The sequence below is a fragment of the Apodemus sylvaticus genome, chromosome 8 (assembly GCF_947179515.1).
Source record: "Apodemus sylvaticus chromosome 8, mApoSyl1.1, whole genome shotgun sequence".
NCBI classification, from domain to species: Eukaryota; Metazoa; Chordata; class Mammalia; order Rodentia; family Muridae; genus Apodemus; species Apodemus sylvaticus.
This window is the reverse complement of record NC_067479.1, coordinates 102,764,861-102,791,940: the sequence shown is the minus strand read 5'-3', so window position 1 is coordinate 102,791,940 and position 27,080 is coordinate 102,764,861. Positions and strand designations below refer to the sequence as shown.

General features: G+C 38.5%; 1 protein-coding gene across 7 annotated transcripts in view; it reads left to right on the top strand.

The window, feature by feature from the left end:
• The window catches only part of Nrg3 (neuregulin 3), a 1,124,474-nt gene that overhangs the window by 1,084,078 nt on the left and 13,316 nt on the right, over positions 1-27,080 (top strand). For 3 of the 7 annotated variants that reach the window (XM_052190683.1, XM_052190682.1, XM_052190677.1), the window contains exons 6-8: positions 6,739-6,865; positions 21,185-21,312; positions 25,847-26,017. In XM_052190683.1, the coding sequence (XP_052046643.1) occupies positions 6,739-6,865; positions 21,185-21,312; positions 25,847-26,017 (426 nt within the window). Of the gene's footprint in view, positions 1-6,738; positions 6,866-21,184; positions 21,313-25,843; positions 26,018-27,080 lie in introns of all 7 variants that reach the window. The other 4 variants (XM_052190679.1, XM_052190678.1, XM_052190681.1 and 1 more) reach the window with 2 other exon arrangements.

Sequence of the window (27,080 nt, the reverse complement as noted above, 5' to 3'; positions counted from 1 at the left end):
GGAACATGGATGCACATTTCAAGAACAACCCTTGATGTAGAGGAACAGAGGTCATAAGACTGTGACCTTATTTTGTAGAAGTTTTCCAGCAAGATCTTTGAATTCTCCTCACATAACTCCATTCATGGTTTATGTTCTGACATGTAACCTCACATATAATGTGGCAGTATGGCTGAAACAAAAATGAAGGAAGGCAAAGGCAATGGGAAGTTGCAAAAATGAAGACATTTTACAGTCAGAGAATGTTCTGGTGGGGATAACTGCATCCTCCAGCAATGCCAAAGAAACAGTAGGAAAGGATTTCTAATCATCCCCAATGAGCCCACATGGTCCAATTTACAGACAATATGATGATTCATTCAAGCCACTACCTTTTGCTTCCTTGGTTTCATTGGAAACTGAATTCTTAAAGGAGTTTCTCTTTACTTTTAACTTCTAGAAGGAAGAAGGATGAGGTTGCCTGTACTAGTCCTTAGTGAACTGAAAATCAATCATATGGCTCAACTTTAAAATTAGATTCAAAGACAGGAGAAAATATGTGTGTAGGTAGAATCAGAGATGAGTTATCAAAATTGAGAAAATAGTGGAAAATGTGGGAATTGGAATTGCCAGTAAATACACACACACACACACACACACACACACACACATGCAAGCACAAGTGCACAAATATGCACACACACACACACACACACACACACACGCTGTTGATAGCATCCTGATTGCTTCTGTGGTTTGTGTGAAATATCCTGGGCTCACATGGATGTTCTGATGCACAACTGTTATCTTCTGCATTAAGAGAGGTCTTTGTCTCCAAGTTGTTGGCATACAATACTAATAAATGCTTTCAAGCAACCTGCTTTGAGATAGCATACCTGCAATGGTAGTAGATCAACGTGATACTCTGAAGATAGGATCAAAGGTCTACATGGGGATCAGAACCAAGCAGGCTTTGAAATGCCTCATGTGGTTTGTTGTTACCCTTAGTGAACCCTATTCCACATTCTCCCACTCCACAATCTCCATTTCTTCACTTACAAAAATGGTGACACTATACACACCCAATATATTTCCTGAATACTATCCCTATGCCACAGTCTGTTTCCTGTGACATTAGAAATGATAGATGCCAACTGGATTGTGGTATTTATAGTTCTACTATGCACAATCCTTCCTGGGGCATTGGGCCAGAGATACCTATGACGTGGTAGTCTGCTAAGCCTGGGTCCGGTCCTGATCTTATAGAATTGGTAGGATTTCAGGGTGCATGGCCAGACCTTGTATGTAGTGATTGTTTTCAAATGAGGGAATCAAACCAGTCAGATGTTGGTCATTATCTTTGTTCTCATTTGCTAAGGAGAGAAAGAAAAAATAAACAAAGAAACCAGAATAATCCTTGTATTTGTGAAAGAATAAAACCAGGAAAGAGTGGAATGGTAAAAAGCCAAGCTATATTCCAAATGAAAGCTCATTTATTCTGAAATATTACTGAGTCAGGACTTTCATAATAAAGGTATAGAACAGGAATTCTAAAAACAGATTCAAGAAATAACATTCACATATTGTATGAGTAATACTTCCAATGAAGCATTCTTTTCCAGTATCTGAATTATATGATTTCACAACAGACAGTGTTCCTACTATTTTTAATTCCATAAATGTAACTGAGCTTTGTCCTAAACCTTCTTATATTGCCTCATGATGGTTTACTTGGCTTCTCCTCTCCTGATATCCAGTTTGTTTCTCAAAAGAATTTCTTCCCCCTCTATGTGGCTGCTGTGTGCTCCTTAAATGCTTATGAGAAAAATTCATTTTTATTCACAGACTATAGATTTGTTAAGAAGTTGATAGAATATTTTAAGTAGATTGAAGCAATTGAGAGGGTTAGACCTAACAGTGCCTCTCCCTCCCCCAAATAATTGAAAAGATAAAAGAAATGTTTAAACAGACAGAAACTTCAAACTGGGGTTTAAATTCAAAGATGTTCATTAACTTTGAATCCTCTAGAATGTTCCAGTGTTGTGTGAGAGAGGCAATTAGTACAATCTTTTAACTTTGGATCAATGTCCTCACTCTTCTGTAGCATCTTTCCACTGCACCGAGCATGCTGGGTAACAAAAATGAAAAGAGAAGAATATTTTGCTTGTAACTGCTTTGGTATCCATGGGAGAGAGCTCCTATGAATGCTACTTACAGAAAAAGGAAACGGGCCAGGGAAGTTTAGGTAACTATGCGAATAATGAAATGCACTGAGAGAAGATCTAGATCACATGTCAACCTCTCCTATAACACAGACCTTGCTCTGAGTGCTGCCTGCCTGGGATGCCTGTCCTAAGAGAGGCACTTTACCAGTGGGTCTCTACAGGGCTACCTGCAGAAGAAAACTTAAGAGAATTACTTTGCGGTTACATTTGAGTCTAGGAATGATAGATAATTGCGGTGTGAAGCCCTGGAAATAGGAAACTGAATAGACAGTAGTTTGGTTCACTATCTTAGTTAGGGTTTTACTGCAGTGAACAGATACCATGACCAAGGCATTTAACAACATTTAATTGGGGCTGGCTTACAGATTCAGAGATTCATTCCTATATCATCCAGATGGGAACCTGGCAGCATGCAGGCATGCATGGTGTAGGAGGAACTGAAAGGTCTACATCTTCATCATCAGGCCTCTAAGAGAAGACTGGCTTTGAGGCAGTTAGGATTAGGGTATTAAAGACCACACCCACAGTGACACACCTACTCCAACAAGGCCATTCCTCCTAATAGTGCTACTCCCTGGCCCAAGCACAAAAAAACATCACATTATGCTTCTTGGCCCCCATAGGCTTCTTCAAGCATATGAGTCTATGGTGTCATACCAAAACATACCATAATGTAAAGTACATTTAGTCCATCTTCCAAAGTCCCTCTAGTCTATAGCAGTCTCAAGAATGTTAAAAGTCCAAACTTCAAGGTCTCATCTGAGATTTATCCAATCACTTATCTGTAATCCCCAAAGCAAGTCAGGAAACCAGATGGACAAACTCCAAACTCTGCATCTCTGTGTCTGGTGTCAAAGTGGTCTTCGGATTTCCAACTCCTTTTTTCATCCTTTTGACTAAACTTCTTTCTCCTGGCCTGGCTCCACTCTGTTAGCACTTTTCTTCAGCAAATAACCCATGACTCTGGCATCTCAAACATCTTGGGGTCTCCAAGACAATTTCAGTGTTGCAGCTTCTTGCTTCAATATCTGGACTCCACATATGATCTTCTGGGCTCCTCCAAAGGGCCTGCATCACTTCTCCAGCTCTGCCCTCTGTAAGCTCAAATTGATCCACTCCACTGCTGCTACTGTTCTTAGTGATCATACCTTGGTACTGGCATCTACAATATACTGGAGTCTTCCTCTGCAACTAGACTCAACAATAGCCTCTAATAGGTTCTCTTCACAGTGCCAAACCTCAAATCCTTTGCATGACCCCTTCAGTGCCAGTCTGTCAACTGCAACAGAGGCTGCACCTTCACCAATATCTTTCCATGGCCTCAGCTGCTCTTCATGACCCCTTCATGCCTTCAAAATCAGTACAAAGTACAACAGCATCACTCAGTACAACCTTGGATATCTCTGGAACAAAGCTTCTCCGTGCTCTCAGAATATACTTGCCAGAAAATTTCCTATCAATGAGGCTGGTTTAATTCTTAATCACCACTAATTGCTTAGCTCCAGCTAACCAGCATTAATTGTCTCAAAAGTCTCCTCCTTTTAACTATAAAAGCAGAGTCACATGATGCTGCGCCTTAGGCCTGGAACTTGGCTCCCTCATTATAGTATATTATCACCAGATTTCTGTTTTAAAGCTCTTTCACTGCATAAGATTAGTCATACAGGAACTAGCTCTATAGACTGACTTTGAACTCATGTTTGTCTCCTAAATGCTGGGATTAAATATGTGTACCACTATCCCTGGATCTAAAACTTCCTTTGTACCAGGGTGACCTTGAACTCATATTAGCTTGCCTTAGTCTCCCAGAATTAAAGACATGTACTACCATACCTGTTCCTAAACTTACCTGGGTGGGATCTTGCCCCAAGGTCACCATTCTCTTAATTAGTCTAATATCCTTGAACATGAAGTTCTTCTCCATTTCAGTTCCTGGTGCTCCTTTAATACTCAAAACATATATTGTATATTTTTACTTTCTAAGCTTACTGTGCCTGTTCAAAATGCTCTTCATGAGACTTAACCAGAAAACAAAGTTTCTTCTGTACTTTTTAAAGATGTCCTTTGTCAATGCAATTAATCTCTTTACCTTAGCATCAGGTAAACCTTTCAGACAAGGACAGAACACATGCACATTCTTCACCAAAATACCACAAAAACAGTCTCTAGGCCACAAACTGAAATTCTTCTCTACTGAACCCTCTGGGGCAAGTTCAAATCAATCTTAGCAAAAATCTTTCAAATTCTTACTAGGAGAGCCCATTAAGCCCAGCTTAAAGCATTCTACGGCTTTCTAAATACAAAGTCTCAAAATCCATTCTTTCAGACAGAAGCATAGTCAGTCCTATCACAGCAATACCCGAGTCCCTGGTACCAACTTCTGTCTTAAGGTTTTACTGCTGTAAACAGACACTATGACCAAGGCAACTCTTATAAGGACACCGTTTAATTGGGACTGGTTTACAGGTTCTGAAATTCAGTGCAGTATCAAGAAGGTGGGAGAATGGCAGCATCTTCTGCATCTTCATCTGAGAGCTCTACATCTTCATCTGCAGGCCTCTAAGAAAAGGCTGGTTTCCAGGCAGCTAGGTCTAGGGTATTAAAGCCCAAACCTACAGTAATACACCTACACCCAATAAGGCCACATCTCCTAATAGTGTCATTCCCTGGTGCAACCATATAGAAACCATCACATCCACCCTTTTCATATGGATATTAAATAGTATAAACATTAATCAATATATGCAATATTTCACTTTCTATGGGAGTTCAAAATCCTGGAGCAATCTCAACATCTCTATTTAGTAGTTCAAGGATCATTCCTCTGTTGAGAGACATCTGGGTTCTTTCCTGATTCTGGCTATTATAAATAAGGCTGCTATGAACATAATGAAACATGTGTTCCTTATTACATGTTGGGGAATCTTCTTTGTATATGCCCAGGAGTGGTATAGCTAGGTCCTCTGTTAGTACTATGTCCAGATTTCTGAGGAACCGCCAAACTGATCTCTGGAGTGGTTGTACCAGCGTGCAATCCCATCAGCAGTGGAGGAGTGTTCATCTTTCTCCACTTTCTCGCTAGCACCTGCTGTATTACATTTACTACTCAGCTACTGAAAAAAATTAATTCATGAAATTCTTAGGCAAATGGATGGAACTAGAAAATATCATCCTGAGTGAGGTAACCAATCACAGAAGAACACACATGGTATGCACTCATTCATAAGTGGATATTAACCCAGAGGCTTGGAATACCCAAGATATAATTCACAGAGCAATTGAAACTCAAGAAAAAGACCGAAGTATGGATTCTTTGGTCTTTCTTAGAAGGGAGAACAAAACAGCCATGGGAGGAGATATATAGACAAAGTGTGGAGCAGAAACTGAAGGAAAGGCCATTAAGAGACTTCCCCACCTGGGGATCCATCCCATATACAGTCACCAAACTCAGACACTAACATGGATGCCAGTAAGTGCATGCTGACAGGAGCCTGGTATAGCTGTCTCCTGAGAGGCTCTGCCAGTCCCCAAAAAACACAGAGGCGGATGCCCCCAGCCAACTATTGGACTGAGCACAAGGTCCCCTATAGAGGAGTTAGAGAAAGGACCCAAGGAGCTGAAGGAGCTGTCAGCCCCATAGTAGGAATAACATTATGAAACAACTAGACTTCCCAGAGCTCCCAGGAACTAAACTCCCAACCAAAGAGTACAGATTCCGGGACCCATGGCTACAGCTGCATAGATAGTGGAGGAAGGCCTTGTTGGACATCAAAGAGAGGCAAGGCTCTTAGCCCTGAGAAAGCCCGATGCCCCAGTATAGGGGAATACCAGGACAGGGAAGTGGGAGTGGTTGAGTTGGCAAGCAATGGGAAGGGGGGATAGGATAGGGTATTTTGGAGGGTAAAACAGAAAATTTCAAAGACCTTATGCAAGTGGTTAGACAGTTCTGAGTGGTGGTTCGGTGTAGAGTATGAAACAAGATTTAGTGGCTTGAAACCCTTCTTTTCTAAATATCCTTTAATAAATGATTTCATTTCTTTGTGCCTCTATATTCTCATCTATCAAATGGGTATAATAGATTACCTCACTACAAAGGTTTATTGTGGAAATAAATAAAATAATGAGTGTACTGAACTTTAAAACAATGTGTTGCAAAGTATTTTGTAAGCATTAGTTCATTAAAGGTTAACTTTGTTACAGGATGTATATACAGTTCAATGGTAGAAGGTGTGACTAGCATGCATGAGATTCTAGATTTGACCTTCAACATGATACCAAAAAAGAAAAAGTTATCTGCTGTATTATTTTGTCTCTTGGTATTACCACCACCACCACCAAGCTCTTCAAACATTCATCTATGCAGAAGTTATGTACATTAGATTTGTATAAATATTAGCATATTGACAATACGCTAGCCAATCCCTAGCTTCAAACTTTTACTGTGGATTGAAATATGGATACTTTTAAAGGAACTTCAAAAATATATACCATAATATATCTATGGAAATATTTATCCACATGTTCATATCTGCAGGAAACAAGCTAAACAAATTCAGGAGCACCTAAAAGAGTCACAGAATGGGAAAAACTACAGCCTCAAGGCCTCCAGCACAATGGCGAAATCTGAGAGCTTGATAAAGAGCCACGTGCAACTACAAAATGTAAGCTGCATGTCTACACATTCATTCTGTTACAAAATGTAAGCTGCATGTCCACACATTCATTCAAATGTAAGCTGCATGTCTATACATTCATTCAAATGTAAGCTGCATGTCTACACATTCATTCTGTTGCTCAGAAGGTTTGATTATAGAGTGTGTCTTAGTTAAGGGATCATTGCTGTGAAATGACACTCTGACCATGGCAACACCTCTGAAAGAGAGCATTTAATAGGTACTGGCTTGTGGTTTCAGAGGTTTAGTCCATTCTTGACATAGCAGGAAGCAGGGCATTGAGCAGGCAGACATGGTGCTGAGAGTTTTACATCCAGACAGGCAGACACCTGGAAGTGGATGCCATACTGGCCATTACTTGGACATCTGAGACCTCGAAGTCCACCCACAATAATGTGCCTCCTCCAACAACACCACAACTACTCCAACAAGGCTGTACCTTCTAATAGCGCCACTATTAGGCCACTCCCTATAGTCTTATGGGGACCATTTTTATTCAAACCACCACTGACACTGATGAAATAAACTGTGAGCAGAGTTGTATAATTTATTTAGCACTGTAACAATTTTTGTGTAAACCTTCTTCCAGTTCTGTGAATGTGTGTGTGTGTGTGTATTTGTGTGTGTGTGTGTGTTTGTATGTTAATAAATGGCCTCTGACAGGGACTAGAGTTCGGTTGTACTATAAAGCACTTTTGGCCTTTACTTTGCCTTAAATATATAGCAGAGATACAATGCCATACTTCTGGAGGCTGATTCATATCCCAGTCATATTGTAAAAAGCAAGAAAAGTTTGTGGGTAAGGCTAAAGGAGAAATGAGAAATCTGGTCACAGTGTAGCATCTTCTAATAGCAGGACTGATCCTGTATGTGGATCATAAATCCGGAAGGCAAACACATACTCTGTCTGTTTCATCCTTTGGGAAGTACTTTTTAGCAGTTTGTGAGTTACATTGCAAAATAATGAATTAGAGAAAATGGGATGCTATCTAACACATGTGGAGATATGCCTCGTAGGGTTAATTCTCTGCCCCCACGTGAGATTATGCTTCCAGATTCTGAGGCATAAACTGAAAGAACAAAGGGCATGGTAGAAGCCGGGTGTTTCAGGATAATAGGCAATCACCAGGACGCATGCGTGCCCTTCCAAATGCCTAAATTGCCGAGAATTTGCACATCATGTGTGATTCTACAAAATCATTACCCAAAAGTTGCCATTATGATGAGTGTAACAGATGTACTTAGCTGATTTAATGTGAAATTCATAAATCTGAATTGCTTCCCAGCAAAGTTTCCTTAAACTTTTATTCATGGCAACATGTAGGATTGTTCTCAGAAACAGAGAGAATGGCTTTGCTAATGATTTCTGATGAGCACAATCCCAGCACCTTCAACAACCACCATGATGAGGGGTTCGGTTCCTAAGCAACTGGTCCTGTGAAAGATAAACACAGCCAGACACCTGTGGAAGCAGAAGGAATAGGTTGCAATCAGTAATGTAGCATTGAATGGGAAAAGAGGTCCAGTATAAACTGTACTTCACTTCAATAGGTTAAACAGTGACAGGGCCTTGTAAAGGGAGGATGATGGGAGTTTGAGAAGGCTGAGCAAGGGCGTAATCAGAGGCAAGGAAGTAAAAGTGCAAAGGTTTGGAAAGTGTAAATGCCACCAGGCAGCTTGGTCTGCTGGGAGCCAATACTGGAGTCAGAAATCTACCTTTCCGCAGGGATGAGAGAGAGAGCCTCTACCCTTCCTGATTACATTTAAAAAAATGGCCTCTGTATCCTCAAAAAAAAAAAAAAAAACATGTTAGCATAGGAGATCCATATTTATGATCATGAGCCTTTTTCAGAAACTTGGGGTCTTGGTAAAGGACCCCAAGAAGCTGTCATCAGGGATAGCAGGAACAACCCTGAAATGCCTTTCAAGGTTCTTGGGTTCAATTTTGGTTCCAGGCATACCCGTTAAGAAGAGTCATGAGAGGAAAGCAGAGTTGATCTACTGCACTAAGTATCTGTTCAACACTTCTAGGGTGGGGTCCACAGGTAGATTAAAGCATCCATGGTGTGAAGCTACAATTTCTACTGACAACAGGCCATAATTAAAAGTCTATAAGGTCTATAAGAGTTACTGCTTCCTATAGGATTGCCATGCACTCCTTTGAGGTAACTGTATTAATTGTCCACAAGGTGAGCTCACTACAGTTTCTTCATCTATGCACTGTAGTAGGCACTCAGTTTCTACTCTATTATTATCAATGATATTTAAAGGAAAAATTTACTCCTTGTCTCCCTTCTCTTTCCCTGACTAAAATATGCTTCACATTACAAAGAGAGAAACGAGTTGTCTATAGGGTTCCCAACACTTGGAAGACTTCTGGTACATGTGATCTCAGGGTCTCTTTCTCTCCCCTGCTTTTCCCCTTTTGGCTGGAGCCTATTGGACTTAGGACATTTTTTTCTCTCTTTGTTCAAATTCCTTAAATTAGTTTCAGTATATTTTCTTTTTTAAAAAAATTATTTTATTTATTCATTCCAGTCATTCCTCCCACCCGGCTCAGTCTCCCCTTCCACAGTTCCTCATACCATTCTCCCTCCATTAGACCTCCCTTTTTCCTGGGGCCTTAAGTCTCTCAAGGATTACATGTGTTTTCTCCCACTGAGGCCATATCGGATAGACATCTGCGACATATGTGCCAGGGGCCTCAGACAAGCCCATGTATGCTCCTGGTTGGTGGCTCAGTCTCTGGGAGCTCCCTGGGGTCAGGGTTGGTTAAAACTGTGGTCTTCCTGTGGGGTCACTCTACCTTTCAGGTTCTTTAATCCTTCCCCTAATTCAACCATACAGGGTCCCTGACTTCAGTCCAATGGTTGAGTATAAGTATCTGTTTCTGTCTCAGTCAGGAGCTGCTAGGGACTCTCAGAGGACAGCCATGCTAGGCTACCATCTGTAAACCTATCATAGCATAGTAGTGTTAGGCCTTGGCATAACGCCCCACCCCACCATTAGATGAATCCCTAAAAATGAGGGCATCATGAATTTTGTAGGCAAATGGACGGAACTAGAAAATATCATCATGAGTAAGGTAACTCAGACTCAAAAGGACATGCATGGTATATACTCACTGATAAGTGGGATATTAGTCAAAAATGTACAGACTACCCAGGATACAACCTACAGATTGTAAGAAGTGTAACAAGTGGATATGCCCAAGAAAGGAGGTTTCAATTCCACTTAGAAAGGAGAAGGAAATAATTACAGAGGGAGGGAGGGATCTGGATGGGAGATGGAAAGGGGCGGGGAAGAGGGAAACAGGATAAGATATGCAGGTGAAGGGGCAGGGCAAAAGCCCAGACAGCCAAGAGAATGAACGGAAATAAACATCCTCAGAAAGTGGGAAGTGGGTGGGGACCTTCTAGAAAGTTCCAGAAACCCAGGAGGTGAGGCACTCTAAGATTCATTGGTGACCTTAGCCAAATAGTAATAGGGCACTTGAGTCCATCGTATTCTATTTGGGTTTCATATTAGACAAATTTTTTCTTTATCTTGAAGCCCAGGTTAACAACTCTAAACTTTTGTGCAAATTGAAATGTTTAAAAAGTGAATCATCTGCGTCCAGTATCCCTTCAGTTCTTTAAAAATCTATGAGATAGAGTTAAATCTACAGTCATTTAACAGAAAGTGAAATAGTTTTGTGAAGTTGCATGACATTCTGGACACCCTTAGCTCTGGCTGTATATGAGAGTAGATTATACACAGTGATTTAGAGACAGTCATCATTTACCTCTGATTGTAAGTAAATGATTTGTGAGTTAAAGATGAACCCTTCTCATTAATTTTGTCCTGGAATAGACGAAGCTGAGGATAGAGTTACAACCTCCAGAGCTATCAACAAAATAATGTGAAACCTCTCAATGCAGTTCATGGATCAGACAGAAAAGTCATTAAAAGGAAGTAGATCTGTTCCCACATAAGACCAAGAAAGCATACTCATAACCAGAAGGAAAGGGAAGAAAATTATGTAGCCATCTTAAAGACAGGTTTATGGGTAAGAGTATCATTTGATGAGAATTATGAGGAACTAGAGTCCTCTCTTAGGGGGCCTTTGTCTTATTAATGAGATAATTTAAGTAAAAACCTAAAAGGTAACTTAAGTATAATTTTATTAAAATTTGAAATCAAACTATGAAGCAGGCAAACTGTAAATCTCAACAGCTGCCTAGAGCTGTTTCTTATGGCAAAAAAGAAACTTTGGAAAAAGAATGAACTGTAAAATATTATTAGGAAAAGCAAAAGCATGCTTAGAGTAGTGATGAAACACACACACACACACACACACACACACATAGGAAAAGAAAAGTTAGCTTCCTGAATAATTCTGAAAAGTGTGCCAACTACATGAAGAGGAATGGCTTGGCTGTTAAGTGATTAAGCCAGGGCATGAGAATATAGAAGGAAAAATACATCATCCTGTTAAAGGGATACTTATTCCACATCTCTTTAGCATGGCTTCAGGTGACTGTGCCTTCATAAGAAGTGGCTTCTTTTCCAAATGGGGTTAACTGTACTTTCACCATGCTCACTCCCTCTCTGAATAGGATCTGGTTTCTCAGACAATAGGTAATCATATCTTATTCTATGATTTGACATATATAATATTCTATAATAAGAATATCATTCTATTATGTATAATATTATATAATACTTAAAAATATGAAAAAAGATTCTTAATGATTGCATAGGGAGGTCTGAAACCTACTTCATAGCAGCAGTGTTTGAGTAGAGTGGTGATAGCATGTAGAAGCCACTGACATTTTTTGTAGGGTTAAAGCCAGGAGTCAAATCTTTAGAACGTTGCTTTCTTTTGAATAGTTCTATAAACCTGAATCATTGGTCAAGATATCAAGTACTAACATGTTGATTTACACACTCATCTTTACCTTCACATACATATGGAATAATTACTAAATATCAAGTCAATTCCCGACACTTGATGAGTTGCCATAATAATTTAAAATTCCAACAATGAATGAAATGTGCCTGAAAGGTGACATCTATTTAGTAAATAACCTTCAGATGTAGGATCTAAAGTGGGCTGATACCTACAGCCAGTGGAGAGCGGTGTTGTGAGAGCCTCTAGCAGGCAGGCTAGGGCATCACTCCTTAGATGGAAACATCTCTCTGCAAGACAAAGCTGTAGCTTGTACTCAGCACTGGAACTGAGGGAGGACCTAGCTGAGGCGAGAGATGGAAAGGGAACTTGCTGTCCCTTGTATCTACAAGGCTGGATTTATAACATGTTGCTTTAGAGGGACTCTGGGGAAAGTTCTTAGGAGTTCTTGCTAGTAATGTACACAAACACAAAAATTCTCAAGGCAACATTGGACAAGTTGCTTTTAATTACTTGCACTTAAAAAATCACTCTTGAAAATATGGCATTAACCTTTGAGTTTTCTGGCTCTTGTCTCTTCTGTTGTGCTGATAATAAAGAAGTTTTGACACATTCATAGATGAGCCTGGAACAGTGTAGAAAGACATGTAGCATTTAAAACTGTTTTCAAACCTCCTTCTTCTTGCCTTTATGGCCTGGGGTTCCAGAACAGGTGATTATCAGCTCTGTCAACATTGCTTTCCAACAGAAGGCTCACTTTCATTTAACCTCGAGACTCCCACTGCGTGCATTCGCCAGGCCTGAGAACAACAAAGTCATTGCTCGACTGCCTACACCAAGCTGCTTAATTTGACAGGCCTATTGATTCCAACACACCACCAGCAGTTTGTTAGGAGCAAGGCAGCAAGGGGGCAGATGAGAGTGGATGGCGTCCAATGCCCGCAGGGAGCACTGGCACACAGGAGGGTGATTAGGATGAGGGCTTCCTCCAAGGGTCTACATTGTGTTGAACAGTAAATCATTCAGGTTTATGCTGAAATGCAGTGAGTAGATGATGGTTGAATCTCCTTATTCACTAATAAATGACATTGTGTGTCTTCTGCAAAATGAGTTCATAATAAAACATAAACACAAGACCATCTGGATCTGAGTCAAAGAAAGTTCATGGAGTCTACTGCCAAACTTTTTGGCCTCCTAGAGGATACTCCCAGGGAGGGCCAGACAGGCTGCTGACCAGAACACTCAAACACCACTTGAGCTCATATATGATGATTAAAACCACCTGAATTAAGACCACTTAGGTCTTAGCTACTCTCATGAGCATTAGGAGAAACTACAATAAATGTTGTTAGTACAGACCTACCAGAAATGCAGGAAGGTTCTGATGGGGCAGTTATGATGACTTGTAGGTGGAAGCTTGATACAGAAGAAGCATTTGGCAGACAGTGATATGAACTTTAAGTGCCTTCAGCTGAGATACCTAGAAAGCTAAGTAGAGACTGAATTCTGTCTTTATTCTCTAGATTCTTTGTATATGTTCATATAGTGTCTTTTCTTCTTTTTTATTTTTAGGTATACTCTCAAGAAAGAATAGGTTTTGATCTAGAGAAAAATGAAGAAGATACTATTAGAATTTTCATGTATTTTATACTTAGTTTTTCATAATAGAAAATAATAATTTAGCAGTGTACACTGGAATGGCAGAGTTGTAAAAATAATTAAAGCCAGTACTGACAAATTATTAACAAATTTATTAATAACTGAATTCAACTCCTAGCTGAAATATGAGATTCTTACCAAACCATTTATTGACTTATTTGTTTGATTGTTTGTACTTTTTTAGCTTCACCAAGGAAGAGTTTTGCTTCTATAGTTGTTATACATCTTTATTTTCCTCTTAGTCTTATTAGATTATAAGCACTGTAATGTCTCTGTTGATCTGGGTAGTACTGAGTAGTACTAGTCTAGTGTAGGATTCTCCTTTGTTTGATGTGTTCCTGTAGTGATATTATAGTTGTTGTCTATACAGAAAAAGCACAATTGGTGTGTGTGTGTGTGTGTGTGTGTGTGTGTGTGTGTTTAAGAGACCCCAACTCAATATTTTTAGACCCCAGCAATTAGCTTAGCACTGAGTCACTGAGTAACTTGCCTTTCTGCCCTCAGCTTGAGACCTTTGGCCTCAAGAGATAGCCCACCCTGTCCCAGGAACTAGCACATCTGATGACTGGCCCAATGTTTATACAATGCCCCAAGGATGTTTGCTCCAGATAATCTTTAACCTTCCTTAAGGCATAAACTATTACCTGACTTGCTCATTCTGTACTTCCCGTCCCATGCATGATTTATCCTCCAGCCCCTGCCTTGTGATTTTTCCCCTTTAAATATCCCTGACTTCAGTTGCTCAGGGTCCACAGTCTTCTACCCCTGTGCGGTGTATGGCTGTGGAACCCAGAGCTCTGGAATAAAAATCCTCTTGCTAATTGCATCAAGACCATGTCTTGCGAGTGATATGGGTGTTGCCTTCTGAGGCGTGGCACGCTGGGGTGCCCTCGGTTTTTCAGGTCTTACTTTTTGTTTTTATATATCCCATCAGGAATTCAACTATCTGTGTGATGAGTCAGTATCAATGTTACAGTGCTCTGTTTCTGGTGTTGTAATTTTCAAGTTCTCTTCCTGTTCAGATACTTGTTTCTTCTCATACTCTCTCTGCTCAGAATACTCTTTGGAAAGAAGGAGTCATATGTAGTTTACATATAAAGAATAAGAAAATATATTTCTTCTTGATTATAGGAAACTTCCTTGAGTCATTTGTTTATTCTAGCCAGGGAATAACTTTTTCTCATGTGCTCATTTATTCTACAATCTCTATACCAACTCATATATATATAATATATATAATTATTATATTTATCATATATAATTATTATATATTTTATTAATACAATTATTGATTGTTAATTATTAATATTATTAATTATTTTATATAATAAATTGATTATATATTTTATTAATGTAATTATCAATTATTATTATTATGTATAATATTTGAGTTTATAATTCAAAGAGTTAAATGTTATAACCAGATAGTCTTAGGAAATTTTCTGTGCTCCAGTATTTAATAAACACAGTTTGGCCTCCTTATTCAATATGCTAGTTAAAAAGATGGGTGACAGAAAAAAGTAATTAGAGGTGACTTATTCAATGTTGCTATATTGGCAAACATAAAAGGGAATAAATAAATGAAGCTAGCTATCATACATCCGCTGTGTGATACACAGTACATGCATGAGCCAAAACTGAATATGAAAGAAAGACAGGGCAAGAGCATGAGTAAACAGTCCTGGTTCTAATGCATCTTTAGTTTTGTCAGATTGTTGTGTGGTCCTGCCAGGTGATCCAGAGACATCTTAGTGCTGTTGTGACTGCCAGTGTTTGAGGGGACTGCCTGTAGTTCAGGGTACAGCCTCACCCTCATGGCTAAAGACCCACATGTGCAGGAGATGGGGTCTGTCCCTTAGATTCTGCTCTTTGTGGAGTCACAGTTGACTACAGGATTAAGACTGATTTAGTTAAAGACTGTGCCTTTAGCCTTCAAGAAAGATGAACTTAAACAAATACTCCTCTAGTAATTAACATGTGCAGAGATAAGGAGCTTATCCCAAAATAAAGGAGGTGGGCATAAAATGAAGACCTAGTTGAAAGGGTTTTAGTCTGAACTCTCTTTACCTTATAAGCTAAAGTGAGAAGGTGGAATGTTTATTTGTTTAATGGTCTGTCTTTACCAAATACAGTTTTTAATTGCCCATTTCAATATGATTTTATTTTGAGATTGTGTTGTTTTGCCTTTCTTCACTAAGAGTTCATTTGTCCATGTCATTTGGATAGTAAATATCAACTGATCAGCTCTTGAAGTGTTTGTCTTGAACACCACAGGATATTTCAAGTCAATTCTCTAAATAATCTGGCCCAATCATCGAATCAGACTTTTTTCCTAACATCTCTTTCATTGAAGATGCTGGACAAATCAAGTTCTGTGAGCTATGAATAGTTTTTGGCAATGAAATAGCTTTGTTGATAGACTCTCTTTGCAAACAAATCAGAGACAAATACACATCTATAATTTTTTAATGTAACCATCTGTACCTATACTTGGCTAAACATTAGTTGACATTGATATCTCCCTTATTACCTATCAATCACTGCCCACAGACTGTACTAGGAAAAACACCTGGCTTCAGTATTTCCCACCCATGTACTTAATTTTTCTTCCACAGGAAACACATCAGTAAACTAAGAAATTAACACTGTACCCATGTCATGACATCTTAACAGTGCTTATGTGCAGTTCTCACCTTAACTTTTAGGACTCACTTATTTCCAAAATTGCTTACGACAATATTTCTGCCCCATCTCCAACACCCACAGGTGTATGTTGACAGACTTATAAGGAGATCTAATTTCTTTATCAGAGTCAGCATTGCTTCATGGGACCTTCAGACACTTAAATGTTATTAATGATATTTAAGACTTTTGTTACATATTTTCTTCTGTCAATTTTGATAGTTTTTTATCTTTGAAGAAGTTATTTTTATTCAGTTATGAAATTTGGAAACACTGAATTGCTCAGAGGATGTCTCTGTTTTTTTCTATGCTCACCAGTGCAGGAGAATGGTCTCTCTTTTATTTTTGATGTTAACTTATAGATGTACATGCATGTTTCTATTCACAATATCAGAATTTACTGAATAATAATCAATCACAAGGCAATATGATTATTAGCAGCAGTTTGCTAAATTTAGCCCCCTGTGGTGGTTTAAATAATAATGGCCAAAAGTCACTCATAGATTTGGCTACTTTGTATACAGGAAGTTGTGCTATATGAAAGGATTAGAAGGATTTGAAGGTATGGCCTTGCTGGAGTAGGTCCAGCCTTGGTGAAGGAAGTATGTCACTGAGGATGGGCTTTGAGGTTGCAAAACACCAAGCCAACCCCAAGTTCACCCCCCCCTCTCTCTCTGGATCAGGATGCAGCACTCTCAGCTGTTGCTCAATCCCTCAATTAAATACTTTCTTTCATGAGTTTCCTTGGTCATGGTATCGCTTCACAGCAATAGAAGAATGACTAAGAAACACCCTTTTCCTTGAAAGTCATGGCTAGACAAATACAGATTTAAAATCCTGATATTGCTTCATGAGACCTTCAGACAATTAAATGTTATTAATGATATTTAAGACTTTTAAAATTAATATCTGATTAATTTTAAATTAATTAATTTAAATTAATTAATTTGAGGGATACTAATTTTAAGTCTGATATTAATTTTAAATATATTCATTATAGTTTCTATTGCTATGATAAAACACTATGACCAAAACAACTTGTGGGAAAAAGGGGTATTTTTTACATGTCTATATCACAGTTGATTATCAAAGGCAATCAGGACAGAAACTCAAGCAGTACAGGAACCTGCAGGTAGGTACTGATGCAGAAGCCAGTGGGAAACACTGCTGACTATCTTACTCCTCATGGCTTTCTCAGACTGCTTTCTTATACAATTCAAGAACACCAGCCCAGGAATGGCTCTGTCCACATAATGCTAGGCTCTCCCACATCAATCACCACTCAAGAAAATGTACCACAAGCTTCCCCAACAGGCCAGTATTTGCAGGGGTATTTTCTTAATTGAGGTTGTCCCTTCTCAGAAGACCCTTGCTCATGTCAAGTTGACATAAAACTAGCAGTGCACCATCCAGCTTTACATATTGTCTTCTTCCAATGGATCCATCCACTGATATGTTGCCATGTTTAATTTTTTTATTTGATGTATTCTTTATTTACATTTCAAATGATTTCCCCTTTTCTGGGTCTCCACTCCCCGCAAGTCCCATAAGCCCTCTTCCCTCCCCCTATTCCTCTATCTACTCCTTCCCCCTTCCCTGTTCTGGTATTCCCCTATACTGTTGCATTGAGTCTTTCCAGAACCACGGGCCACTCCTCCGTTCTTTTTGGACATCATTTAATATGTGGATTATTTCTTGAGCATTCCAAGTTTCTAGGTTAATATCCATTTATTAGTGAGTGCATACCATGATTGATCTTTTGAGACTGGGTTACCTCACTTAGTATGATGTTCTCCAGCTCCATCCATTTGTCTACGAATTTCATGAATTCATTGTTTCTGATGGCTGAATAGTATTCTATTGATTGGGTTACCTCACTTAGTATGATGTTCTCCAGCTCCATCCATTTGTCTATGAATTTCATGAATTCATTGTTTCTAATGGTTGAATAGTACACCATTGTGTAAATATACCACATTTTTTGTATCCATTCCTCCGTTGAGGGACACCTGGGTTCTTTCCAGCTTCTGGCTACTATAAATAGGGCTGCTATGAACATAGTGGAGCATGTGTCCTTATTACATGCTGGGGAATCCTCTGGGTATATGCCCAGGAGTGGTATAGCAGGGTCCTCCGGGACTGCCATGCCCAATTTTCTGAGGAACCACTCACTCTGTAGACCAGGCTAGCCTCGAACTATTAACTTACAAACATATAACATCACTTCTCTTGCTTACCTGTTCTCTTTAAACTATCCTGTTCTTTTTTCTCCTTTCCTTACCAAATAACTTATACATTTTTGTTAAATAAATTGGCAATAAAAGATAGAAGAATAGATGTACAAATATATAGGTCATTTCTTTCAGAGACTGAATCACTCAATGTGTAAGCCATGCTGACCTCAGACTCAGAGATCCTCATTCTTCTGTTTCCTGAGTGCTGGGATTAAAGGCATGTGCCAAGACACCCAGGCTAAATATCTCATTTTGTTTTATATTTGTGTGTGAGGTATGAGGTATTTCCTAGTTTTTGTGTCCATGGCATAGATTATGTGTGGAGGCTGGACAATAACTTTTGGTATTTTTCCTTGCCTTTCATCTTGTTTTGAGAGAGATTCTCTTTCATTTTTTTCAACTGTCTATACAAGGCTAGCCAGCTAGTATTTGCTGAGAAGCTCCTGTTTCCACCTTCCATTTCACCAGAGGAGTGCTGGTTTTCTTGTCCAAACACAAATTACTAAGAGAGAAAAGCATTCTAAAAATATCATTTGGGAAAGATTTGTATTTATTGTACCAAATGTAATGAACAAACAAAACTATAATATAACAATACCCTGATCACCTAAAAAGATTTAGAAAGCATGTATTATAAATACTAGCCATACGCAAGAATGTTAATATAGGTGTGTTTCAATCCTGGACAGAGTACCTATTCCAGGATTCCCACAGACTGACTTAATGGCTCAAAAATCTTCTCTTGGAAATACCTGGATTTTTACAAAATGGAATGAGTTGCTGACTTACACTAATTTCTCTTGAAAATTTAGATTTCTCAGAAGCAGTTGGCTAATGTTTGCCTCAAGTTGTCCCTAGAAAACAAATCTCTTATTTTGCATTCTAAATCTATTACAAGTTGGGGAAATAAGCACACTCTAACTTCCATAATTTTTTTAATTTGGGTTCTAGACAGTTTTTCAATATTATACATTTCTAGGCGGGGCTAGCAAATATTTTCTCAGGTTTATACTTAGGCCCATTTTTCTTAAAAATTATTTTTTCAACTCAAAGGCAATTGGTTGTATTTACCAAATAAAAACTTTTTCATTTTTAATTTCTGGATGTTGTGTCCTAGGGAAAAGCTTTTCTTTCCCTTAAAGCTATGAACAAATTACTATCAAACTCATTCAGAGTTCATTCATCTAAATCTGAAAGGTACATTGCTCTTACATATTTATCATTACACATAATTATGCTCACTGCTGTACATATTATCATAACTTGCAGAATATGTTTAAATATGTAAAATAATGTAAAATATGTAAAGAATAGAATGTTCTTCTTTAATTTTCTATCAGAATTAAGTTAACAAAATATTTATTATTTTGTAGTTTGTTAAGAAAGCCTAGTCCATTTCTTTCATATGTTTTGGATTTTGTTTACATGTAGTAGGCTTTTGTTTTTAAAGCAAATCTAGAAATCTAATTTATGTTATTTATAGGAATAACAGCTGTCCCACTACCTCTTGCTGAATCTTATACTTTTCCTTGAGACTCAATGCTACATATATTTGTTGATCATGTAATGAAAGCTGTCAACATGCCTAAACACCTCCAGGGTTTTATGCTGTGCTATTAGTTGCACTGTGTACTTTGGAAGCTAATTTTAAAAAGAAAAAATGTATAAATATTTATTATTTGTTGAGTTGTTTTCTTTTATATAAAATATCCATCTTTAAAGGTAATTTTGTGTCAAAGTACCATATTGCATTTTACTTGATATTGTTACTGTTACATATTTTAGCCCTTTATTTTTCAAGTAATGTCTTTATCCATCTTGCATGGTTTTATTTTATTGTTTGTTTTGTTTTTGCAACTCCAGCATGCTAAGCAGCTTAGGATGACCTAAAACCCACCAGGCCCCTGCCTCATCTTGCCAAGTACTAGGTTAGAGGCGTGTGCCACATCTATCTCATGGTCTTTCCTCCACTGATTGGCAATATAGTATTTTTGCCATCAGATGGCTAGATGTGTTACCTTGTTGGGGATTTCTCTTTTAATGTTTACGTCTATCATTTCAGTTGCCCTCACCACTGAGGGTTTCACATTCCTCACAGCAATCTCCCTATTCAATGTACTTTTCTTTTGTTTTTAATATATAATACATTTGCATCAATAGGTTCTGCTGCATTAATAATGTTTTCTTTCATTTTTCTCTTTTCTGGTTTCTATACATTTCTTTTATTTTGGTCATACACATGTGTATCCATCAGTGTCAAAAGTTAACAAGCATTCATATCTCCTTACTTTCAGCAAAGAGAGAGTGTTTATTTTTATGTCATGCTCTAGGACTGAGGAGACAATACAGCACAAGCTTTAGTGATTTCCCAGGGTCAATCTTCAGTGTCAAAATAGAGACAATAAATTCATTGTTCAATGTTTGAATTATTTTTACTTCTCACCCTCAGCTAATTCCAACTTATATACTCTAGTTTTGCATGAGGTCTAAAAGTGAGGTTTTTTGAAAGGAATTTCTATACCATTCCAAGCTTTACTTTTAAATTTATTTTTTTCAACTTGTGGTCATAATATTTTTCTGATACTTGCTCCCAAGATATTCTTAGAATTTATGAAAATAAAAGACTCTAAGCAGCTACTACCAGTTAATTAAAGATGGGTTCTTAGGTTAAAATATGTGTTCTCTTTTCTTAATATCTATTTTTGAGAGGAGGGCAGAGATGAGATACATACAACTTTTTTTATTATTCTTGTGGTACTTTTCAATGTCTAGCTCTTGTCTGGCCAGCTCCCCACTCATAATGTACCCACAGCTCACAGCTTTGTGTATGATTTCCTACAGTATTCAAAAGCAGATAGGCATCCTGTGACTGCGCTGGAGAAAATAATGGAGTCAAGTTTTTCAGCTCCACAGTCGTTCCCAGAGGTTCCTTCTCCTGACCGAGGAAGCCAGCCTATCAAGCACCACAGGTATGGGTAGCTAATGATCATGGGAGTGGGTAAGTTCACATTAGAAATAAACACATGGCCAAAGAATAGCAACTGAACTTAGAGTCCACTCGAGGTGACTGTTGTTACTTTTATGACTATAGATCTTCATGGAGGTGATGCTTAGACATCCCTCAGCCAGGAACCAAACTGTCCAGCTTCCCTCAGAAGCATCATTCTCCCCCCCCCGCCCCCCCCCCCCCCACACACACAAGGAACTGTTCCCTTAAACCAAAGCTTCTGGTACAGATGAGATACTGAAGTGACTATACTTTGAAACACTATTAAAAGTGTGATTTTTGTTTCCTAGCCTGCCTGATCACTGTTTATAAAGCTAACATATAATTCTCCTCCAGACAACAAATGTAACATTCACCAAGTGCTCCAAACATACCTCACAAAAGTTTCAAAGGCAAATATTGCAGAGTATTCCCTTTGGGCCTGTAAGATATTTGATATATGTTATCACAGAGGTTCTCTCTCTCTCTCTCTCTCTCTCTCTCTCTCTCTCTCTCTCTCTCTCTCTGTGTGTGTGTGTGTGTGTGTGTGTGTGTGTGTGCATGTGTGAGCTGGTCATAGAAACTACTTCTCTGGAGGCAAAGGGCAGCTACAAAGTCATTTGATGTGCCTCAAGAAACTTTAAAGCTGGGTGCATTCTCTGGCATCTTCTCATCCAAATTTTGTGTTTTGTGTATGAGGAATATATTTTTAAAACACAGTCATATATGGTCCCATCAAAAGAATGAATTTAGAACTAGCTACAGTAGACAGTATGTCTTTGTGTATTAAAGTTAATACCTTTTAGCTGTAAAAGTTGTTCAAAAACTAAACATTCCTTTTCGTAGTGATAAATATTTTTATACATTTTAATAAAATATAATTTTATAAAGTATACTTTATACTTTTATAAAGCTGTGTATCAATATATGTAAATTGAATCTTTCAAAAATTTAATCTATTTATATATTTAATAGATTAAATTTAATAATTTAATAGATTAAATCTAATAATTTATATATATATATATATATATATATATATATGTTTAATCTTTTAAAAATCACACACAAAGGAGTTAAAGTTTTTAAAGTTCCATCAATTGTTACTAGCAATAGAATGTTACTGACCAAAAAAATGTTACTGGTAAAAAATGTTACTGACATGTTTTCCTTTATCTTCAACACCTTGTACTCTAGCAAGACGGAAACACACAATAAAAGAGCTCATCTCCTTTCCTCCCCAAAAGCCTCTACCTTCCTGGTTGTATTTGCTATAAGATTTTTAGTTATTCTAACAGTGAGCACACTACACCTCTGAAATTGATAATGATGCTTATTCTCATATCTTTGCAGTAGATAGATTTTAGGGTACCAAGGAGGTGACAAAAAAAATAGTTTCAGTATCTTCAGCTTATCAGTGAAATAGTTTGGAATCTGCGTAGATGCATTAGTTACTATTGGCAAGTCTGTGGTATGTCATAGTGTACGTTTACAGAGTTCCCGTGAAAACAGCCTTTTACTTCACTTGGTCTATATGAAATGCCTTTATTACAGAAGTTAGGTCCAAAATTAGTCATTTAAAAAGCAAAAAAAAAAAAAAAAAAAAATTCCAAAACAGTATTTTCCCCAGTTTATTCTGAAATATGTTACTATAGTTATCTACTCTGTCATGTAAACTATTATATATTACTCTGTAGCATATTATGGCAAAACTATTTTTAATTTGTGATTTTTAAATGGTGGCTTCTGCCATGTTGGAACTACAGTGCTATTTGCGCCCAGGTACATTTATTTTTTGTCATTCTCCAACCCTTGACTTTGATCTTGGTTTCTAGATTTCCAAGATTAAATGAAGGTGTCTTTAAAGGGCTTTCCAGGTTGTGTTATTGTTGTTGTTGTCTGTTTGTCTGTTTGTTTGCTTTTGATCCAATGACATTGCAGTATCTGATGGCTATGTGCTGATAGATTGGCAAGGGTTGATTTATAAAGTACTTTTAGAACTTGAAATTACACTTTAATACATCATGGCTTTTGTTTTTTAAAACATGCAATCGACTAAACAGTTTCATGATTGATAACCTCTTTACTGATTTATATTTATTTCCTCCTGGTTCATAACTTCCCTAATGCCCCTGGGTTAGAAGGCTTGAATTGCTGATTTATCAATAGGTCTACAACTGCTTTTGAAGATGAGCCACTACTTCATACTGGTAGACCTTGTTTTGACAGTTCAGCAAGCTATGAATAATTAATTTTTTGTCGTGCACTGAAAATATGACTCCCTTGGATGCCTTAATATGAAACAAAGCTATTAATACAAAACCACTATTTCTAACATTTAGTGGAAAACCTACCTGTTGAAAAAAATCTACTGAGGCATATCATTTTTTGTTGCATTATATTTTGGCAATCTAACTTGCTTACAATGGCATCAATATAGGTTATCAACAGTGACAGATGCCCAGGGATCCGGTGACGTGGAGAAACATTTGCACTGCCAGTTATGGTGTTGTGCACCTCATATGTGACCTCACCCAAGACATTTAGTATACTTGAATGCTTTCATCTCTGGTGTAATAGACAAAAATTCTTGAGGAGGGTGAGGCTCATACTTCTCTCCCCCAACCATATTCAAATCACTTTCTATGCAAACCCTCATGCACCAGGTGAGATTCAGACTCCCCTGCTCTTTGACTTCTGGCACATTAGAGTGAGGTGCTGGTGAGGAATGAAAGGGCTAGAACAAGCAGGTCAGACTCATTCCATCCCCTCCCTCAGTTCTGTCCCACTCTGGTCTTCTGGGACTGCAGAGCCTGATTCCTGACTTGGGCGTTCCAACACTGTCTCCATTCTGAAAAATGTCCTCTCTCCTTTATAGTGATGGCTTCCTATTGTTAGTGGCCTGAATTGTATCAATGTCTTGTGTAGCTTCACCTTGTTTCCTTCCAACTAATAACTACTAACGGTGCCTCTTATAATCTTTTCAATTGGCCTGTTTTAAAGTGGATTTTATTTCCTCCAGGACTCTGACACAACCTTCATCATGCTGCCAGAAGCAGAGAGACATGAGTAGCTTACTCCAGTACCAAAGTCCTTAAACTCTAGATTCCATTTCCTGAGGTTAGACAGACATGGGAAGGAAGGAAACAGTCACTGTTAGAAAGCTCCTCAAAGATATCTGCTTAGAGATCGAATACAATAGCCACATTGTTAAATACTTTGGAAACTCTACAGCAGATACATAGCTAACAACTAAAATAGCATGACATGATTTGGTGTCTGCACAAAATAGAGAAGTCTGCCACCTTAACAGAACTGGCAAAATGTTTGTTACCACTCAAATCTCATTTTCTCAAGCTCCCAATTAAAATATTTGCAAATATTTTCCATGCAGGATAGGGCATGCCTTTAATCCTAGCAATCAGGAAGTAGACACAGGTGGAACTCTGAATTAAGGGCTAGTTTCAGGTTAGCCAGTGCAATACAGTAATTCTTTATCTGACAAATTTATTAAGTGTGTTTTATGTTCATAAACTTGGGATAATGATGCAATGGTGACAAATCCCAAATAGTACAGTATTGTGGTTAGGATTGCATTAGGAAACTGTCCTCTATGGGTGAGGTCTAAGTATTTTCATCCTGGCCTATATAATTGCAGTGATGTTTTTAGACAGTGTAAGTGCAGCATAAGAGTTTTAGCTGACCATATGCTCATGGAAGAACCATTTGGTTCACATAACCTGACATCAGAGGAAACACTTAGGTTTGAATGCAGGCAACTCAGTAGGGTGGGGAAGGGAGTTGATAGGGAATATTCTAGTCAACTTAGTAATATATCTTCATAGAAACTAGTTCCTTTAAAATAGCCTGTGTAGAAAGGCTTACTTTGTTAAAGCCTGGGATATAGGTTACTTATGTCTTTTGCCTTGATGGCCTCTACAAATAATGTTATTTGAGATGTTTGGATGCATACACCCAATAAAATTGAACCAGGCCCTTTGGAAGGAAACTCAAATGTAAAACTAGTTTCTTGAGACTGATGAAAATTTGGGACAGTAAACTGAGAATTTAACACATATATGAAAGAAAGAATGCCAATTAAAGTAAGGTCTGTTTATCCTATCACTAAGAAATGGAAATTTTCGCATAAATCCCCTCTGGGCTTCCTACATTCAGTTCTCATCACTGCCTAATGAGGGCATTTTTATGCCAATTAGAAAGATAGCTACTGTGACTTGGGAAATCAGGGTGAAGGGGACTTGGGATCATGTGACTTCCTTAAACCCACTTCTGTGTTAGCTAGAAGGCAAGAAATACAAGGAATTGTCTCTCAGCATTTTCAACAATAAATGAAATAAGCAATTTCTAATTTTGTCTGAGTACATATTTGATACTGATAGCATAGAATTTTCAGGATTTGTAGTATCAATTGGATACCTGAGACATTTTAGCACTTCTTAGAAATTATTGTGATCTCTTTGGTTTGTTGGTTTTGTTTTGTTTTCCCAACCCAGCAGAAGTATTTCTTCTTGCTGCAGCCCAGGACAAAGGAGTGGGATGTTGCATAGGAATACTTTCAGAAGGACACCACCTTCACCCCGAAATCGACTAGGTGGGGTTGTAGGACCAGCATATCAACAACTGGAAGAATCAAGAAATCCAGACCAGGATACAATACCTTGCCAAGGGTAAGTCTTATATGGGAGACTATTAGAAGTCTGACACTAAGTTAGTATATACCTGTTTTGTTTTTTGTTTTGTTTTTTTGAGAGAGAGAGAGAGAGAGAGAGAGAGAGAGAGAGAGAGAGAGAGAGAGAGAGAGGGGGAGAGAGAGAGAGAGAGAGAGAGAGAGAGAGAGAGAGAGAGAGAGAGAGAGAGAGAAGATGGCCCAGTGTTTGAGTGACCCCGGGGGTCTAGATTAATTGAGATTGCTGGTTCTCCTACAGGGTCGCCCTCAGCTTCATTCAGCCTTCCCTAATTCAACAGCCAGCGTCAACTGCTTTTGTCCATTGGTTGGGTGCAAATATCTGCATCTGATTCCTTCAGCTGCTTGTTGGGTCTTCCAGAGTGCTGTCATGCTAGGTCCCTTTTTGTGAGCCTCCATAGTCTCTGTAATAGTGTCAGACCTTGGGACCTCCCCTTGCATGGGATTCCACTTTGGTCCTGTTGCTGAACCTTCTTTTCCTCAGGCTCCTTTCCATTTCCATCCTTGTAATTCTTTCAGACAGGAAAAATTATGGGTCAGAGTTATGACTGTGGGATGGTCCCCTACCTCATTTGAAGCCCTGTCTTCCTGCTGGAGGTAGGCTCTAGAAGTTCCCTCTCCCTAATCTCAGTCATCTCTCTTTTAGTCCTGTGAGTCTCTCACCTTCCAGGTCTCGAGTACATTCCAGAGGGTCCCCCCAACCACCTCTCTCCTGAGTTTGCCTGTTTCCATTCTTTCTGCTTGCCCTCAGAGCCTAAGTCAGACAGCTTACACCAGCTGATATGAAGCCCCTAGCATACATACAATAGAGGACTTCTGGGGTCTGTGCTTATTCAGAGATGATGCATCTAATCCTCAAGAGTCTAGAGGCCCCAGGGAGTTTAGAGGTCAGGTGGGGTGGAGGTTAAGAGCATCCCCCGTGGAGACTGGGGGAGGAAAGAGGAGAAGGTATGGGATATGGGACAGTCAGAGGGTAGACAGGGGTTGGTGGGGTGGGGAATAAAATATGGAGTGTATAAAAATAATTAATAAAGAAAAAAATTTAA